Source organism: Sapajus apella, unplaced genomic scaffold (assembly GCF_009761245.1).
Source record: "Sapajus apella isolate SASKATOON/1434 unplaced genomic scaffold, GSC_monkey_1.0 scaffold65, whole genome shotgun sequence".
Lineage (NCBI taxonomy): Eukaryota > Metazoa > Chordata > Mammalia > Primates > Cebidae > Sapajus > Sapajus apella.
Window position 1 is genome coordinate 11,652,492 of NW_022437005.1, and position 14,370 is coordinate 11,666,861.

A 14,370-nucleotide genomic window follows, 5' to 3' on the forward strand; every position below is an offset into this window, starting at 1 on the left:
AAGTGCTGCCTCCCTTCCCTTCAGGGTTCCAAATGGAACAAGAGCAGAAAGATTTCGTCCAGTTCGTAGGTTGGGAGGGAGCTTCCAGCCTTTTCAAGAAAAATATCCCAAAGAAGATGAAAACACTTCCCATTGAGGCATCTGCTGCTTTAAAAACAGTTCCCTCCTCACCCACTCATCCTCCTGTTGTGGGTAGTTTCCGTGGAAGAGTGGGCTTGTAGGCTCCGCTGTGATCGTCCTGGCTGGGCCATGTTTGTCAGCGTGGGAGAGGTTGCCTATAGGAAGGAGGCACCGTTCTCCGGAGGCCCAGATGCTGGCTCCCCATTGCCTGCTCCTGTCTTGCAGCCAGCCACCTAGCGAACAGCTCATTTCATTATCTGTACCTGAGCATCCCTATTGTTTCAAAGGAATTCAGTGAGTAGGGGAGAATGTTCTAGAAAGACCAGCAGGAAGCATAGTTACCCTCGTTCTTCCCCAGGGCACCCTGCAGGCCTCCCCGCCCGGCTACCTGACGGCACTTCGGATGTTTAACAGGACCTACAAGCTCTATTCCTACAGGTCTGCTTTTGGGAACGCGGGTGGGGAAGTGCTGTTGGGTGGGCATGCAGCTCCTGGAGCCTTGCACAGCCCTCTTGAGGTCATGAATGGCAGATCCGAATCCCCGTGCTGGGAATCCCCCCGGACCTGTCTCTCCCTGTCCTCCTCCCTCCTCCTCTGTCCTCCTCCTTCATCCTTTAATCATCTACAGTCTAATCACATTTCTCCTTTCATGCTTATGCTGTTCTGCTTTGGAGGAAATTTGAGAAGTAGGAGGAGCCATGGGCCATGGGCCGCGCAGGAGTGCACCCTATTGCCACATGGCACCTTCAGTCAATTCTTTTATAAAGCAGGAGTGTCTCAGACTGGGGGTCTTGTCTGCAGCTCCTGGATGAGCTCCTGCCATGTGTTGAATTAATTAGCTAAATTCCCTAAACTCTACGGAAGGAGGCTTTTGGAAGGAGCAGAGAAGCTCACTGACTGCCTTGCTGCAAGCTCCCCCTTCCCCACTAGCACTGGGTCCCAGGGATGAGTGTGTTGTGCCCTGTGCCTGCTGTGACGCCCGCCCTCACCGAGGTGTCATTCCCACAGCTACCTCGGGCTCGGGCTGATGTCGGCACGCCTGGCGATCCTGGGCGGCGTGGAGGGGCAGCCTGGTAAGTGGACACGTTTCCTGGGGCCCCCTCTCTTGGCCTCTGCCCTCCATTCTCAGTGGGAATGAGGAGCCCCTCGGGAGGGCAGCAGCTTGGCCCTGGAGTAGAGGTCCCTCCGCCCTCCCGCCCTACTGCTGCCCCGCTGCATGCTGGGCACCTGGTCAGGCCAGGGCATGCGAGGGTGGGGGGTGTGCTGCTGACCTTGTTGGTGGCACCCTGGTGGGGCAGGAATCCAGGGTGGTGGTATACCTGGCCCAGCTAATTTTTGTATTTTTAGTAGAGATGGGGTTTCACCATGTTGGCCAGGGTGGTCTCTAACTCCTGCCCTCAAGTGATTGCCCCCCTCAGCCTTCCGAAGTGCTGAGATTAAGGTGTGAGCCACCACACCCCGCCCCAAGCTATTTTTTAAAAGATGCTGGTGAAATTCCTTCTGAAGCACTGAGCTGAGGGTTCTAGGAACCTGGGGAACTGCACACTTATCCCCTACGTTGGGAGCCAGCTCTAGGGATGTGAAGAGAGGACCTTGTTCTCTATACAGCACAGGAGGGCCCTGGGGGTGCTGGACTCTTGCCATCGGGGAAAAGTTTTCTCTCTCACTCATGGTTCCAGACTTGCAAGAATGTCCCTCCTCTCTTGCTCTGCAAAGAATCATGAAATGTGGGCTCGGCTTTTCCTGAGAAGTGGAGTTTGGAGTTGGACTGGGGAGGCAGCCTGCGTCAGAGCCAGGGCCAGGGCCTGGGCCTCTGCTCCTTACCATGGGTGTCACAGTGGGCATGGACTCAGGAAAGCTTAGGGATTGCTGTGGCCTGCTTCACGGGTGGAGACTCAGTCCTGAGGCTGGTGGTGGTGCCTGTCTTCCCTGATGGAACTGACCAGGCCATAGCAGCCTTCCCAAGGCCTTGGTATCTGATGTGTGCATGAGGCACTCATCAGCGCCCACATGTGCTCCAGCCAAATGCCCTTCTCTGAGTGCCCACCACCTCACGGGCCCAGCACCCTGCCCACCTCTTCCAAGGGCCTGGTATTTGACAGGGCAGGATGTTCAACTGGAACTTTCATTCTCCCATGCATACACTGCTTCAGTTTTTCTTTCAAATCCTGGTGTTTATCTTCATAATGGTATTTTTTTTTTGTTATAAACAAAAACCATGTCCATGTGTTAGAAACACCTGCAGCCCTCATTCTAGGACCAAAAAAACACCTAATATTTACACAGTGAGAAAAGGCAGGTACCTCTTTGCCCCTTATGGTTTCCAGGGAGTCGCGGCTCAGCCCCAGAGGCCTCTCCCACCCAGCAGAGCAGCCGGAGGGTCTCGTGGTCTCCTTGTCAGGCTGTACAAAGTGCCCGTTTTGGACATTTGGAGGCTGTGAGGAGCCAGGAGAATGAGTCTCTGTTTTGTTATTTCATAACAGACTGCCCCAAGTAGAGTAAAAGAACAGCAAACAGCAGTCACGGTAGAACCTCATGGCTGACTGCAAAGGCTCATCTGGGCGGCACCGCCATTGCGGACCTGGGGGTCTGTGCACGTGCGTGTGGCTGGGTGGCTGCCTAGACCCCCTGCTGGGGTCCTGGGGTTCTGCGCATGGGCCTGTGGCTGGACAGCTGTCTACACCTGGACACTTCCACATGGCCTCATCCCAGCAGAGCAGCCTGGGCTGCTTTTGGGCAGCTTCAAAAAAGGAAGGCTGCCCTGTGGCCACCATTTCCTGCCCATTTCATCAAGGAAAGCAGGCCCAGGCCAGAGTCCAGGAATGGGACCAGCACCTCTTGGTGGGACAGCAACCTGCTGTCCCAGAGGGTGATGCTGGGGCCAGCCCTGAGACCAGTACGCTTCCCTTGCTGGTTTTGAGCCCTCGGCTTGTGTGTATTAGAGCAGCAGATTCCATTCAAGGCATGGTGGCACCTGGCAGCACTTGTCCTGGCTCTGCCACCAACCTGCCAGCTAATCACAGTCTCAGTCACCTATAAAACTGGGTGATGATGTCTCCCCTCCTAAGAGGACTGCTGTCACACTGACTGAACACCCCTTGGCCCAGGGCCGTGAGCTGGGCATGGTCCTGCTAGCAGTGTGCTTCCTGGCCGATGAGGCTTTGCTGCAGCTTCTCAGGGAGATGTTGCCTCCCCAGTGAACCTGGAAGCCCCCACCACTCAGGTTCCCTCATCCCATGACAAGCCAGGGCCTCCGCAACTCCTGGCTCGGCCCTGGTCCACAGCGGTGATGTACCTTCCTTTCTCTTTCCTTTTTAAATCTCTGTTTCAGCTAAGGATGGAAAGGAGTTGGTCAGCCCTTGCTTGTCTCCCAGTTTCAAAGGAGAATGGGAACATGCAGAAGTCACATACAGGATTTCGGGTCAGAAAGCCGGTATGATGGGGTTTGCTGCTTTTTGGCTTCTGAGGGTGAGAGTGGCGGCCTCCCCTCCCCGATGCCTTTCCCACATCCCATGGGATGCTCCCGACCTCTCCCAGAAGAGCCTGCACCTGCCGTGGAAGCGGAGATGGTTCGGCTGCAGGCGGCCTGCGCCTGTCCTGAGAGCCGGCTCCCTCCCTCGGCCTCTGCTCAGTGCTCCCCTGTCTGTCACCAGAAGCTTCCTCCCGAGGGCCGATTTCCTAACAGGACCGGGCCAGCTCAGGGCTGAGATGCAGGGGTGCAGCTGGGGGCCCAGGCACTCTGTGTAGAGGGAGGATCTGCTCCCACCCGTCCTGTTTGAGGCCATGGAGCCCACTCTCGCCCACTGGCCCTGGGCAGGCTCCAGTGCTCTGCGCCTTTGCAATTTCTTCTGAGAGAAATGTTCAAACGCCACTCTCAGACTGGGCACTGGGCATGAGGGGTGCATGCCTTCAGCCAACGTGCAGGTCCCTGCAACTCAGTCACCCACTGGTGCACGTGCCGGGGGCCCACACCAGGCACAGCAGGACCAGTCAGCCACGTCCCACAGGAGGAGCCAGACAGTGAAGTTCATCGGAAAGGCCTTCCAGGAGAAGTAACACAGGGGCGGGGGTCTGAGAGGGTGATCGCGGCTGTGACTAGGACAGCCAAGGACAGCCTCGTGGGGTGACAGGGGATCTGAGACAGGAGGAGGTTAAGAGGAGCTGCGCAGATCTGAAGCAGCAGCACCCCAGGCTGTGCAATAGCATACCCCTGGGCCCTCTGGCAGCTGCTGTGTTTAATGAATGAGGAGGAGGTGGTGTGGCTTGGCGAGGGAAAGCAGGAGGAAATGAGGTCGAAGGGCTGGGGTGCGGGTCTGTGGACCACAGGAACTCTGGATCACTCGGAAGCACAGGGCCCGGTAGGGCAGAAGTGGGGAAGCCGGGTCGAGGTGTGGGGCGTACAGGCGCCCTCAGACAACCACGCAGTCCATTGGCCTCTGGGGTCCTCTGTGTCTGCTCTACCCACAGCCGTGGGAGCTTGGCAAGTGAGGTGGGCCTCCACTTCCTTATCTGTGACATAGGGAGGGTGCAGGCCCCCCCTGAGGAGGTAGGACACAGGGCTGGCAGCGGGGAAACGCAGGGCAGATGGTCCCGACAGGCCAGAGGCCAGCTGGTGTCAGGCGTCAGCAGCCTCCTTCTCAGAGTCCGGGTCTGCAGCTGCCTTGGTGCCCACGGTCTTCGCTCCCTGCTGGCCGGGACCAATAGTGCCCTGGCTCCTGAGGGCTGCTCTTGACCTGTCCGGGGAGCAGCCCCAACTTGGGGTAGGGTCTTAGGGACTTCTAGACCTGCCTTTTCCTGACAATTCAGGCCAGGGTCTCAAGTCCCCTAGGAGGGGCCCAGAGCAGCTGTGAGGCCTCAGTGATCAGATCCCACTGACTGCTGGCCTTGTGCTTGTCCCCAGTGGCAAACCTGCATGAGCTGTGTGCCACCAGGGTGTCGGAGGTCCTTCAAAACAGAGTGCACAGGACGGAGGAAGTGAAGCATGTGGACTTCTATGCTTTCTCCTACTATTACGACCTTGCAGCCAGTGTGGGGCTCATAGGTAAGGGGGCCTAGAATGGGCTGACCAGGAAGGTCAGGGCAGTGGAGGGCAGGGGCAGAGGGTGTGTGTTGAGGCAGAGGGCTGGTGGCAGGCGAGCAACCCTGTTGTCACAGCCCCGCAGGAGGCCAGAAGTAGATTTGAGAAGGCATCTCATCAATAGCAAGGAGTAAGTCCCCTTTTAATAGATGGGTCAGTTTTTTGAGCCCTTCAGTGAAACCTCGTGGCTGGTGACTTGCTGTTGATTCCAGTTCCTGCTGGAGGGCAGGTCCGGCCCTGCACTGACCCACGTAGTCTCAGACTCAGCCGCTCTGCCCCACCCTGCAGCCCTGGCTACAGGAGGCCTCCTGGGACCTGCGGGTGGCTGCCCTGTCCCTGTGGGAGGGATTACCTCACTGAATGTAGAATCTCTCCGACTCCCCCTGCCCAGCCCAGGAAGCCAGATCAGGCCAGAAAAGGGTATTTGGAGTTGGCCAAGGCTGGTGGTCATCAGGCTGTGTGGGGACTTTGGAGGGGGTTGCAGAGTCACTGTTGTGGTGAGAACATCAGAATGCATGGCCTGTGATAAGGATAAAAACAGTTTTAAATAAGAAGCCGATGTCATGGTGCTGGCTCTCTAGGTCCCATGGCCTCCGGGGGGACTCTGTGCTGGCAAAGCTACCACTGACCAGGCCTGGGTGGAAGGTGGGTGGTCAAGTTGGAAGGCCACCAATAAACCACCCTTCACTTTGTTTTTTAAGACCTTTTGTTTTTTTTACATTTGGGAAACTGGTACCAAAATACTGTTGCTGAGCTCAGTGCTATGGCTTCAGGAACATTCCTGTTTTATTTTTCTTAACTTAAACTTGAGATTTTACTCAATTTGGGGTCCCAGATTCCTGGTAAGCTTTTTCGAGGGACTCTGCAGGATTGGGATGTGGGGTGACCCTCTCAGCCTCCGTGCCCACCACATGCCGCGTCAACCAGAAGCCACCTTCAGCGCACATGGTGGCCACCTGCAGCTAGAGGGCCTGCCTCGGAAGCCAGTCAGCACCTTGGGGCTCAGCGGCCAGTGTTCCCCATTCCAGCTTCACATCTCAGCGGCACTGCCGGCCTCACAGTGCTCCTGCAGACTGGGTGTTGTGTCTCCCACAGATGCAGAGAAGGGAGGCAGCCTGGTGGTGGGGGACTTTGAGATCGCAGCCAAGTACGGTGAGTGACGCTGCAGGGGCATCTCAGCAGGGACAGTCACCCCATGACACGATGCAGGCACTGGCCCCGACTCTCCTGGGTGTAGCCCCTCCTAATGGTGGCCACAGGCAAGGACCTCGGCGGCCCCAGCCGAGAAAAGGCCACCATCCTCGTCCCGCCCTTATAGGGGTCATGAGGAACCAGGTTCCGTGATTCCACTTCCTCTGATGCCATTTTGCTGCTACTAGGGTAATCCTAAAAGTGATTTCCCCTGGGATGTCCCAGTAAGTTCGTGATTGTCGCATGACGCTGAAGAAGCCGAGGCCCTACAGAGTGGAGCCAGGGATGTGGGGGTGGGGGGCTGTCCCTGGGGTTGCAGATGATTAGCCCAGAAGACCCTGCGCCACACACCTGGCCCCTCCGCTGCCTCCTTCATGCCCGGCCCAGCAGCCGAGCCTTGGTGAACATCTCCTGCTCTTGCTTATCCTTCCCCGTGTGCAGGTCCAAAGAGCTCAACTTTGTACATCTTTCCAGAAAAAGTACTACCCTTCCCCTCCCCCGAAAGTGGCCTGTTTAAAGTTTTTGTGTCATTTTCCCATTTGTGACCATGGACACTGGGTATCCACAGCTCTAGCAGGGAAAGGCTTTAAGCAGAATCCCAGGATGGCTGTTGTTGGATTTGCCCTCCTCAAGAGCAGGAGTGGATTGTTCTGAGCTGGCTTTGGTGCTTTCTTTCCCCAGAAAGCTTAGGTTTTATTCAAGTTGGCATCTGGGAGAGATGTCCAGGATCTTAGATGCAGAAATGTGGCCCAGCACCAGGTGGGCAGGTCGCCGTGGAGCCCAGACAGTGGCAGCCAGGGCTGCCTCCCACCTGCCTGCGTGTGCATTGGGCACCTTCTGCACTCAGCTGCAGCCTTGTCTGTGAATCTGGAGTGGGTGGAATTGGGGTCTGCACTTGCCCCTCTGTCCTGGGAAGGGAGTCACCTGGAGCCTAATGGGGTGCGTCTCATCCCCAGTGTGTCGGACCCTGGAGACGCAGCCGCAGAGCAGCCCCTTTGCGTGCATGGACCTCACCTACGTCACCCTGCTGCTCCAGGAGTTCGGCTTTCCCAGGGGCAAAGTGCTGAAGGTAAGGGTGCCCTCAGGGCACGCCCCAGCCCCTTTATGGAGGGAGGGGCCTAGAACCGCTTCTCCGGTTGCTGGGGTCATGTCCCCCAGCCCATGCCTGGCTTCCAAGGAGCCGCAGGCTCCTGATGCACAAGCCTTTCCTGTCTGTGTGATGGTCTCTCTCCCCTTGTCTTTTCAAGCTCACTCGGAAAATCGACAATGTTGAGACCAGCTGGGCTCTGGGGGCCATTTTTCATTACATCGACTCCCTGAACAGACAGAAGAGTCCAGCCTCGTAGTGGCCGAGCCGCCCGTCCCCATCAACAGTGGTCTGCATAAACCCTCCTGTCCTGTATGTGACTTTATCAGTATGGGCTTCGGTGGCACTTTCTGCACACTGGCCCTGGGACTTCCAGAAGGCCTGGTGCTGCCCTGGCATCAGCCTCTCCCAGTCACATCTGGCCAAAGGGCTGGGGGCTGTGTCTGGACCTGGGCCCTGCCCATTACTACCTGTCTGCCTGGGCTCCAGGTGGGCAGGAGCAGGACAGAACCACGGTCACACACTGAGGTGGCAGCGTGGCTCCCCACCTGTCCCATCCCTGTGCCTCGTCTGTGGGGCTGTGGCTGCTGCTGTGTGTGTCTCTGCGATGGGACTCTTGTTTTGTCTCCCAGCCTGTCAGATTCCTTCCCAGGGAGCTCCGCTTCCCAAGAGAGCCTGGGAGACGGTGCAAGCTGTCCTGGCTGCCCTGGGGAAGCTGAATGACAGCAGGACAGTGGGTCTGGGCGGCACCACTGTGAACTCTGGACTTGAGCGTGCTTGCCCCTTCCTTGGGTGTGAGTGTGTGCGTTCACCCAGAGGCCTGCTGTCCTCATACCTTGTGTGGTTTTGGGTTAACCAATGGAGGGAGACACCTCCTCATGGATGGCAGGTGCCTGCTCTTCAGGGAGTCTCCCAGCGCGGGAGGATGCAGGGCCTGAGCTGCTGTCAACGATTTGTGGCCGTGCTGCTTGAGTGACATCCCTGTCATGTGGGTGCCAAGTGCTTGTGTAGAAACTGTGTTCTGAGCCCCTTTTTTTGGACACTGACTGTGTCCTGTGAATGTATTGCTACTGTGAGCCGTTGCCGCCCAGCCAGGGCCGTGTCTTAGACGCAGCTGTGCCATGGGTCAGCTGAGCTGCAGTCCCAGAACCAAGCTGTCAGTGCGGCGTGGGTGCCGGGGCCCAGCCTTGCTGCGCTCTTCAGTGAATGTACAGTGCTTAGCACAAGCTGAACCTCATGTGTTCTATTCCCAATAAAAGGTTGACGGGGCTCCCCCTCCTCTGGAATTCCTCTCGGTGAGCGACAGCAGCACTTGTCCACCTGGCACCTGAGATCCCTGTTTACTAAAGCTTAGAAAAACTGGCAGAGGGGTTGGCGTATTTCCAGTCCGGTCAACATCCCTCCTGAGGACATAGCAGTGGAGGGCCCCTGGAGGCCGGGGCTGGTGAGGGTTCTGACTGGTGGCCCTGGCCCTCCCAGCATCTGTTGAGCACAGAGCTCCTCCCCTGCCAGGCCAGCGACCCACAGCACAGCTAGGTGAGGCCTGGGCACATCACCTTGGGTGAGCTGTAAGTCCCCACGTCATTGTGTTCAGCAAAGATCCGGTTTGGGTCTGGAAGTGTCCCAAAGGCATCACATGCTGGGGAAACTGCAGACTAGCCTGTGCCCTGAGTGCCTTTGCCTGAAGCCCCTGACCAACTGCAATAGGAGGACAGGATATGGTCCTAGGGCCTCCCAGGGCTACAGCGAATGCTGACGGAGCCACGTAGTAAAGGCTGGTGCAGAGCAGGAAAGGACAAAAGACAAAAAGAGGAACAGTTTCCTCCCTCCAAGAGCCGGGGCCTCATAGTGCGCAGGTGCAGGAGAGGGGTCCAGACGGAAACCTTCCTGAGGTCGGAGCAGCTGTAAGCCTGCAGGGCACTCGGGGAAGGATGGCCGCGGTGCACAGCCCAGTGCAGCCCCAACCCCAGAGGCTGAGGGAGACCCTGGGACAGGAATGAACCCCTCACAGACCTGGAGCCAGCTATTTCTGCCTAGCAGTCTCCCCAAAACGTAAACCTTGGGGAAGTGGTCTGGAGGTCAGCGTATGACACAGGCCAAGAAAGACAGCAGGAGAGCTGGTCCCTCAATGAGTCAAAAGTCACATGAGGACTGGGGCGAGGAAGCTTGCTTTTGGTGGGCATGAGAAGGCCTTTCCTCCCCATGCGTGCCACCCCCGCCTGGGCTGGGTCCCTGCCAGTGCCTTTCCTTCCGTAATATACACCAGTTTAAATATTTAAAGAACTCCAGAGGCTGAGAATCGAAGATGCAAAAAGGTAAAGCCAAAATCAATTTGGTCCTTTTAAAGAAGGCCGGTAACCTCATGCCTGAATAAGGCAAACAACTGGAAGCTTCCCAAAAGTGCACCAAGTAAGTCATGGAATATTTCTGGGCCCAGCAAATTATGCAAGTCATTTCTCTCTGAGTGTCTTTTGTGATAATGAAGTAGATTCGTTTGTCAAAAATAGCAACACAGGCACATCGTAGCACATCGTAAAAGAAGCAAACTAGGATTGCTTGAAAATTCTGTTCCCTCAGAGGACGTGTGCACTGATGAGCTTAGACGTGTCACACGCCCCACACGCTGTCCCTGTCCGCGTGCCCCACGCCACGTAGCACCCATGGCTACCCACTGAGCTGCCTCAGTCCTGCAGTCCCCGTGTCTGGATGGCAGGACCGCAGGGCAGTAAGTTTCAGGGCATAAGCAGACATCGCCATGTTTCCTCAATCCTACTGTACAAGCACGGGTGCTGGCCTCCCCCATGCCCTAAAGTTTAATCTTTACCGTTCTGTCAGGTTGAAAACAATGCTAACTGGTAGTTTGAATGTGCTTGTATCTAATTCACGTGGTATATTTAAGTTATATTTCTGTGAAGTATCTGCTCATATGCCTTGCCAATTTTCTATAAGATTGACATCATTTTTTTGTTAATTGTAGATCTTTATTTATTAAGGAAATTAGCCCATTGTGATAGTGTGTTCAAAAATTTCCCTCTTTTTATTACTACTTTTTACTTTGTGGTGTTTTATTCAATGCACAATATTACTATTTTTATTTAAATTGATCCTATTTATATGATCAAATTTGCATATTTACATAAATTTATCTGTGACTTCCAGGTTTCATGTCATAATTAGGAAGGCTTCTCCACAGAGAGATTTTTAAAAGTTAACCAAAAGATATTATTATAGTTTTAGTTTCTTAACACTTTTTGGTTTGTTTTTTATTTATATATTTATTTTGAGAGAATCTTGCTCTGTCACTGAGGCTAAAGTACAGTGGCACAGTCTCAGGTCATTGCACCCTCCACCTTCCAGGTTTAAGCAATTCTCCTGCCTCATCCTCCTGAGTAGCTGGGACTATAGGTACCCACTACCATGCCCGGCTAATTTTTGTATCTTTAGTAGAGATGGAGTTTCACCATCTTGTCTTTGAACTCCTGACCGGTGATTCACCCATCTCGGTACCCCAAAGTGCTGGGATTATAGGTGTGAGCCACCATGCCCTACCTTAACATTTTTTAATATGTTCAGGCACAACAAATCATGGTTGCAGGGTGAATTTGATTTTCAGAACCATTTCAGGGTTGTCAGAAGGAAAATGTGGCCAGGCACAGGGGCCTCCGCCTATAGCCAGGCGTGGTGGTGGGTGCCTACAATCCCGGCTACTGGGCAAGCGGGCAGATCACCTGCAGTCAGGAGTGTGAGACCATCCTGGCCAACATGGTGAAACCCCATCTCTACTAAAAATACAAAAAAAAAAAAAAAATTAGTGGGGCGTGGTGGTGTGCTCCTATAATCCCAGCTACTTGGGAGGCTGAAGCACAAGAATTGCTTGAACCCAGGAGGCGGAAGTTGCAGTGAGCCAAGATCAAGCCCCACTGCACTCCAGCCTGGGTGACAGTGAGACTTTGTCTCAAACAAACAAACAAGGAACATGTGATATTCAGACTGGGGTAATGCCATTTTTGGATAAAATCAAAGGTGATGAGAATGAGGCAGTTCCAGGAGAGAGCTCTCAGGAGGGTGCAGGTCACCCATCAGTAACAGAGTCCCCAGGCGAGGGCTTTGAGGAGCCACACTTGGGCGTGCAGTCTCTGGTGGAGGTTTTTAATATGACCTGTGTGGAAGCCATGAGATGTGGGGCATGTTTGAAACAACTGGAGCTGTTCATCCTGCAACGAGGAGCTTTTGGCTGGACAGGAATGTGACATGTCTTCACTATTACCTGAAGGATTGTCAGACGCTGGCCTGTGCCATGTGGCTCCAGAGGCGGCAGAAGTTACAGGGACACTGCTGTAGGATTGCTCACTCAAGCAATGAACAATGTGCAGGGCTAAGGCTGGCCTGTCCTTGGCATGCGCCCCTTCGCCTGTGGGCACCTGAGCGCTTGAGAAAGGAGCCTGCGTGAATGAGAGGTTAGAGTCAGGTTCTTCCAGCGCCCTCATCAGATTCTTGGATTCATGATTTTGAAAATCATGGTCAGGTAAGCATATTTACATTCTATCTTCCTTAATTGTAAATGAATAACAGTAGTTGTGTTTGTGGAGTGCTTGCTGTGTGTCAAGCACGATGCAGGCTGGACTGCGTGTTGTGTGGTCAGTGATTGAATCCTCAGCCTCAAGGCAGGTACCGTGCATCTCCGTCCTGCCGCCAAGAGAAGCAGTCCTGCAGGAGCTTGGGGACCCACCTGGACCACTCAGACACGGCTCTGCAGGCTTCCTGCACCCGAAACAGTGGGCTACCTTGCCTCCTGACACGGCAAGTGTCTCCGGAGAAATGTTTCCTGATCACATCAGGCCATGTGCTCGCTATTAAAGGCAGGTCTCTCCACTGAAGAATCAGCCATCTCCGTAACAGTGTGCTTGTAATGCTTACAAAAATAGTTACACGGTCGAGAGAAATAATAACTCCCTCTAGACCTCACTGCCCCTTTATCATTTTGACAGCCTCTGATTATTTTCCTTGTTATTGATTCAGTGGATAAAAGTTTCCGTTTAAGAGCTTAAGTGCAGCCTTGTGAATCTTAGTATCTGCCGCATGATTTACGTGGTTCAGAAGCAGACATCCCCCTATAAGGCGTCCCGTCTCAACAAGCCTCTCTAGAGGTCAGGAGAGCCCAGAGCCGTTTTATGGCACAGCACAGGGTGGTGGGATGGCTCTAAACACAGCTTCCAAGAGGGTCTAGTGCTCAGTTGGCATGGAGATGTGGCTCCTCCAGACCTACCGGGGAGGACAGCCAGGGATCACGTGGCTTTGTAAATAAAAATGCCCAAGCTCAGAGGCCTGCATGGATTTTTTTTTTTTTCGTTTTTTGAGATGGAGTCTCTTGTTGCCCAGGCTGGACTGCAGTGGCGCAATCTTAGCTCACTGCAAACTCCACCTCCCAGATTTAAGCGATTCTCCTGCCTCAGCCTCCTGAGTAGCTGGGATTACAGGCATGTGCCACCACACCCAGCTAATTTTTGTATTTTTAGTAGACACGGGGTTTCTCCATGTTGGTCAAGCTCATCTCAAACTCCCAACCTCAGGTGATCCGCCCGCCTCAGCCTCCCAAAGTGCTGGGATTACAGGCGTGAGCAACAGGGAGGCCAGGCACAGTGGCTCACGCCTGTAATCCCAACATTTTGTGAGGCCCAGGTGGGCAGATCACAAGGTCAAGAGTTCAAGACCAGCCTGGCCAATATGGTGAAACCCTGTCTCTACTAAAAATAGAAAAATTAGCCAGGTGTGGTGGCAGATGCCTATAATCCCAGCTACTTGGGAGGCTGAGGCAGGAGAATTACCTGAACCTAGAAGGCAGAGATTGCAGTGAGCCAAGATTGCACCACTGAACTCCAGCCTGGGCAACAGAGCAAGACTGCATCTCTAAATAAATAAAGCAATGGGGAGAGGCTGGATGCAGTGGCTCATGCCTGAAATACCAGCATTTTGGGAGGCCAAGGCAGGTGGATCATTTGAGGCCAGGAATTTGAGAACAGCCTAGCCAGGCATGACCAGATGCAGTGGCTCAAGCCTATAATCCCAGCACTTTGGGAGGCCGAGGCGGGTGGATCACAAGGTCAAGAGATCGAGACCATCCTGGTCAACATGGTGAAACCCCGTCTCTACCAAAAATACAAAAAATTAGCTGGGCATGGTGGCACATGCCTGTAATCCCAGCTACTCAGGAGGCTGAGGCAGGAGAGTTGCTTGAACTCGGGAGGCAGAGGTTGCGGTGAGCCGAGATCGCGCCATTGCACTCCAGCCTGGGTAACATGAGTGAAACTCCGTCTCAAAAAAAAAAAAAAAAAAAATTAGCCAGTCATGATGGCCCATGCCTGTAATCCCAGCTACTTGAGAGGCTGAGGCACAAGAATCACTTGAACCTGGGAGGCAGAGGGAGGTGGAGGTTCAGTGAGCCGAGATCGTGCCACTGCACTCCAACCTGGGGGACAAAGCAAGACTCTCAAAAACAAAACAAAAACGGAACGTTTTCCTGTTCATAGTTACCTGGGCAGTTTCCTGGTTAGGGCTTTAATGCGTAAGGCTTCTGTGACCATTCCTGTGCAAGTCTTTTTATAGGCATATGTTTTTATTTCTTTTGGATGAATATCTAAAGGCAGAGTAGCTGGGTCATATGGCATGCGTATGTTTAACTTTATAAGAACCTACCAAACCATTTTCCCACACAGCATTTTACACTGCCGTCAGCAGTTTGTGAGAGTTCCCATATAACATAAACAGGCTTTCTGTACATTAAGAGATTTCAAATGATTTTTTTTTACTGACTCTCCAGACATTGGCATAGTATTCAGCCTTAAAAAGAACTGAATTTCTGTCTCCTACTATAACATGGTGCACCTTGAAAACATTA

The 14,370-nt window shown here is 53.9% G+C and overlaps 1 protein-coding gene across 5 annotated transcripts in view; it reads left to right on the forward strand.

Annotated features, from left to right (window-relative positions):
- Positions 1-10,516, forward strand: part of ENTPD6 (ectonucleoside triphosphate diphosphohydrolase 6) — a 29,855-nt gene extending 19,339 nt beyond the window's left edge. For 4 of the 5 annotated variants that reach the window (XM_032248176.1, XM_032248180.1, XM_032248179.1 and 1 more), the window contains exons 9-15: positions 479-558; positions 1,129-1,193; positions 3,452-3,553; positions 5,021-5,161; positions 6,293-6,349; positions 7,345-7,457; positions 7,636-10,516. In XM_032248176.1, coding sequence (XP_032104067.1) covers positions 479-558; positions 1,129-1,193; positions 3,452-3,553; positions 5,021-5,161; positions 6,293-6,349; positions 7,345-7,457; positions 7,636-7,734 — 657 coding nt within the window. In that variant the 3' untranslated portion in view covers positions 7,735-10,516. The remainder of the gene's footprint in view (positions 1-478; positions 559-1,128; positions 1,194-3,451; positions 3,554-5,020; positions 5,162-6,292; positions 6,350-7,344; positions 7,458-7,635) is intronic. The other variant, XM_032248181.1, reaches the window with a different exon arrangement.
- The last annotated feature ends 3,854 nt before the right edge of the window (positions 10,517-14,370 follow it).